This window comes from Musa acuminata, unplaced genomic scaffold (assembly GCF_036884655.1).
Source record: "Musa acuminata AAA Group cultivar baxijiao unplaced genomic scaffold, Cavendish_Baxijiao_AAA HiC_scaffold_1137, whole genome shotgun sequence".
Taxonomy (NCBI): Eukaryota; Viridiplantae; Streptophyta; class Magnoliopsida; order Zingiberales; family Musaceae; genus Musa; species Musa acuminata.
The window spans coordinates 1,867,130-1,872,011 of NW_027021349.1; the positions used below are offsets into that span (position 1 = coordinate 1,867,130).

The following is a 4,882-nucleotide window of genomic DNA, read 5'->3' on the forward strand; positions in this document are numbered from 1 at the left end:
TCAAAAAGAGGGAATCGATTATACGGAGACGTTTTCTCCTATATCTAAGAAAGATTCTCTACATATTATTTTGGCATTAGTTGCTCATTTTGACCTTGAGTTACAACAAATGGATGTAAAAACGTCATTTCTTAATGGAGATCTAGAGGAAGAGGTTTATATGAAATAACGTGAATGTTTCTCCTCTAGTGTTGGTGAACACTTGGTTTGTAAGCTTAGGAAGTCTATATTCGGCTTAAAACAAGCCTCCCGCCAATGGTATTTTAAATTCTATGAAGTGATTTTTTCATTTGGATTTGTTAAAAATCCCATGGATCAATGCATATACTAGAAGGTTAGTTGGAGTAAAATATGTTTCCTTATTTTATATGTAGATGATATTTTGCTTGCAACCAACGATAAGGGTTTGCTGCATGAGGTGAAACAATTTCTTTCTAAAAATTTTAATATGAAGGATATGGGTGAAGCATCTTATGTCATTGGCATTAAGATCCATAGAGATAGACCTCATGGTATTTTAGGTTTATCACAAGAAACCTATATCGATAAACTTTTAGAAAGATTTCTAGGTTCAATTTGAACCAATGCCCAAAGAACAACCTTGAAAGGGAATCAATGAAAAATATCCCATTTGCTTCTATCGTAGGAAGCCTTATGTATGCTCAGGTTTGTACTAGACCTGATATTGCATTTATTGTGGGGATGCTAGGTCGATATCAGAGTAATCCAAGTATGGACCATTAGAGAGCTGTAAAGCAAGTGATTAGGTATCTACAAGGAACCAAAGATTATATGCTTATGTATAGATATACAAACAATCTGGATGTGATTGGTTACTCAGATTCAGACTTTGTCGGTTGTGTTGATTCTCATAAATCAACATCAGGATATATTTTTATAATGGTCGGTGGAGCTATTTCTTGGAGAAGCACCAAGCAGACCTTGACTGCTACTTCTACCATGGAAGTTGAGTTTATCTCCTGTTTGGAGGCTACTTCACATGGTGTATGGCTTAAGAGTTTCATTTCTGGGCTTAGAGTCATGGATTCTATTTCTAGGTCATTAAAAATTTTCTATGATAATTAAGCTGCTGTCTTTATGGCTAAAAACAATCAAAGTCGAAGTCGAAGTAAAAACATCGAAATTAAGTATTTAGCCATAAGAGAACGTGTAAAAGAAAATAAAATGATTATTGACCATATTAGCACTGAATTGATGATTATTGATCCTTTGACTAAAGGTATGCCACCTTTAAAATTCAAGGATCATGTAGAGAAAATGAGACTTGGTTCCACTTTGTAATGATATTGAAACTCTTATATATTATAATATTTTCTCATTCATGTGCACATTATTTTAAGAAAATATATTGTTACTAGACTAAGAATAAACATAAGGTTTATTCATTAAGTAATATTACCACATTGAGATTAAGAAACTAAATATATCGTGATACATGGATGATAATACTTGCTCTTAGAAGACTTATCGTTATGATTCATGTATTTATTTCTTAAGAAAGTTGTTCGAGAAAGGTTAATTCAAATTATTAAGATAAATGTATGGATCAAGTGGGAGAATATAACCGTTATTATTAAATATCTTATTTAATAATAATATAACCATTCTCATTAAGATTCATAATTCATTATCATGAATTTCTTCATTTATTAAGGTTTAAATGATTTTAGTTTTTTATTCATTATACATAAAATCGTTATTATTAAATTAAATATTTAATATCATTAAAATTCTTCGTTATAGTCCAAATATTATAAATTTGAATTAATTCTTGAACGTTATGAGTTGGTAAAAATAAATATTTTTGATGGGAGAACATCTATATATATATATGAGAATTTTGGTCTCTGGACTCGATCATCTCTTTGAAGCAAAAAAAGATTTCATACACCATCTAAAACGAAAGTTCTAAGCCAAGAAGTAACAAAGTTCAAGAAGAAACCTCTGTAAAAATTATTGACTGGATAGAGATGTATTATTTTATTTTCGCATCGGTTTTTATTATTGTGTTTCTATTATAATAATTTAAAAATAAGTTGGCTTCAATGATTTATTACAAACCGATCAAAAGACAAAGGTGATTGTGTCAGAGCTTGGAAAGCATCTCAACCTTATGATCCCACCATCAATCTCCCCACGGTAGACTCATCAAAGTCACTTGTGGCAGCTTTTATCCCTGAAATGGAGAAGTAGCGGCAGAGGTTAGACTCGGCCGACACAGCTGAACGTGCGTTGCCATAGAGGGAGAGAGGCGACAAACCATAAGGCCCATTGCTTGTAACTGCACCCTTCCCTTTCTTCATCTTCTTATTCTTCTGGCATTTGCATATTCCAATCAGGCAAATAACAGCGAGCAAAACAGCAAAAGCTCCAATCACTCCAACAATAACAGAAACTTCACTCTTGTGTTTTGCACTCCCCTTCCTGACATCTCTAGGATCGACGTACAACTGCGAGCGTGCTCCTGGATTAAGACCAGCCAGGCTGTTATTACTGTTCTGCAACTTGAACACCTCAAGCCCATTCAAGATGGAATCATAATACTCCGGTTTGGAGAGTGTATCTGGATGAAGCGCAACCCACAGATCCATCTGTCCTCTTCCCATTGTCATCACCACATAGTCCCTGTACACAGGGATACCGATACCGCCACTCCAACCAATGACATCAGCTTCTTCTGTTGCAGTCTGGTTATTAAGGTAGACGTCAAAGACTCTCTGGTTTATCTTCACTATCGGATACTGGATCTCACAGAAATGTAGCCGGACAAGGTAATAGAAGCCAGCATCCACCGGGAGAATCCAGGTTAAATTGTAGTTCAAGTTCACCTGTGCGTTTGGACCCATTGATCTTGCTGTGGAGTAGACATCCGGTGGTGCAATGTAACTTGGAACACTGGTCGGGTATGTGATGGTAACATTCGGATCATTGGAGTAGGTCACACCAAATGCAGCCCCATAAATGTAAGGCGAGTCGTCGTCCCAAGAGCGGAACAAGCCGGAGTCTTCGATGGGGGGAATTGCTTGCCCACCCACATTGAGCCGGTAAACTGTCTCCAGAGCTTGGTCGGGATCGATAGTGTAAACAATATGACCATCATCTCCATCGACAAGCAAAGGTGTTGCTGAGCTAAACAAGTCGGGGATTGATACAATCTCGATACCGTTAATGAAGGCATAGGAGTTGGGATGGGTGGTTGATGGAATGAAAGTGAGGTTTAGGCCGCCGGTAGAGACGTTTACGGAGTATTCACGGATTAGATACGCGAAATTTAGGGCATCAGCAGTTAGGTAGGAGCTGAAGTTGTGAAGAAGGGTGTAAGGGCCAGATGTGACGGAGAAGAAGGCATCGGAAACGGCATGGTTGGAGTAATCGGAAGGGTAGAAATGGAGGCGGATAAATTTCCGGCCGGCGCTGAGAGGGAAGCGGTAGGTGAAGGGAGAAGTGAAGACCCGAGCGGTCGAGTACGGGACCGTGGAGACTGATGGATCTTGATGTAGAGCATCGAAGCTGCCGCCGCCGTTCAAGGAGGGGGCGTACCTGGTTCCGGTGTCGCCGGTCCAGGATCGTCCGTCGAAGCTAGATGCCTGGCCGGAGGCGCCGCAGTTGAGGAGGATGTCGTCTCTTGGCACGTAATAGGTGGAGTTGTCGACAGCAACGACGACCAAAGTAGCCGCCAATAGCGAGAAGGCGACGGAGGCACAGAGAAGGGAACGGAGCTGCATCAGAGACCATGACTGATCCAGGAAAAGGAACCCTAAATCCATCAAAAATCGGATCTTTAACGAAGAAATCGATTGGCCTCACTCTACTCTCCCGAACTCAGCAGGGAAAATTAGCATTCAACATCTAAATCTTCAACTCTCGGCCTCACGTTCAGCTAAAAGCAGAGGAAAACCAGCTGATATTGCATCAAAATCAACCCTAGAAACAAGGGAGAAATCAGGCGGTAGAGAGAGTTACCACGAAGAACCGCGAGAGAGTTGAAATGGGAGTCGCGGAGGGAGGCGTTCACGATATGCGTCTGCGCCACGAACGTCGCAAGCAAGAGATTGCAGGAGTCCAGATTTTTCGAGTGAATAGTATGCAGTCTGCGCGAAGACTGACACACACAAACAAACGGAGTCCACATAAAGCAATTCTCGGTGGTCGACTCAGCATCCACTCGAGTTTGGCATTCATATGCAATTGGTCGATCAAAGACTCGACTGAGTCAAGTAAATATGTGGCCGATGTTTGGACTTTCACCATTTCATCAAATTTTGACCAAATTTGAAGAAATCGAAGAAATTGAAATAATCCAAAGTATTCACATGAAAAAACCAAAAAAATTTATCATTTAAAATTTTTAAAAATAAAGAATTATATTTTTATCCATCTCGGAGCAATTTAAAGGTTTCTTAAAAGTCACGATTTGTTTAGACTGAGTTACACTGAATTGCACCAAATTTTATAAAAATTTAAAAACTTATTTAGAAGTTAAAAGGTTAATAAATATTGTATGAAAGTTTTAAAATTTGAAGAAATTAAAAAATTAGAAAAACTTAGAGTAATCAGAAAATGAAAATACTATAAAAATATCAAATAAATTTTAGAAAAATCAGAAAAGTTATATTTTTGTGCATCGGGGAGTAATCTAAAGGTTTGTCAAAAGTTTAAACTTGTTTTGCTTAAGTTTAGACCGAGTAATACTATTTTTAAAATTACCTCTAAAAATAATGTAAGTGGGTCTAAATGCGAGTATTTTTGGATCACACATTCAGAAGAATAGGTTTTGTTGGAAAAATTTATTATAACCGAATAATAATTCAATGAATCAATCAGATATTAAATTTTTACATAAAAATTTTAATACGAAAAA

General features: G+C 37.7%; 1 protein-coding gene across 3 annotated transcripts; it reads right to left on the reverse strand.

The window, feature by feature from the left end:
* Positions 1 to 1,966: 1,966 nt before the first annotated feature.
* On the reverse strand, positions 1,967 to 4,145 carry LOC135585646 (receptor-like protein kinase FERONIA). Of its 3 annotated transcripts, XM_018818936.2 has the most exons (3): positions 3,985 to 4,140; positions 2,282 to 3,901; positions 1,967 to 2,197 (listed from the first exon to the last, which is right to left on the reverse strand). In XM_018818936.2, the coding sequence occupies exons 2-3, from the start codon at positions 3,786 to 3,788 to the stop codon at positions 2,133 to 2,135; spliced, it is 1,572 nt and encodes a 523-aa protein (XP_018674481.2). In that variant the 5' UTR covers positions 3,789 to 3,901; positions 3,985 to 4,140; the 3' UTR covers positions 1,967 to 2,132. The 3 variants fall into 3 exon arrangements, with proteins under 3 accessions (XP_018674481.2, XP_065034836.1, XP_009419819.2); XM_065178764.1 differs by having other exon boundaries at positions 1,967 to 3,778; positions 3,985 to 4,145; XM_009421544.3 differs by having other exon boundaries at positions 1,967 to 3,901; positions 3,985 to 4,141.
* Positions 4,146 to 4,882: the final 737 nt, after the last annotated feature.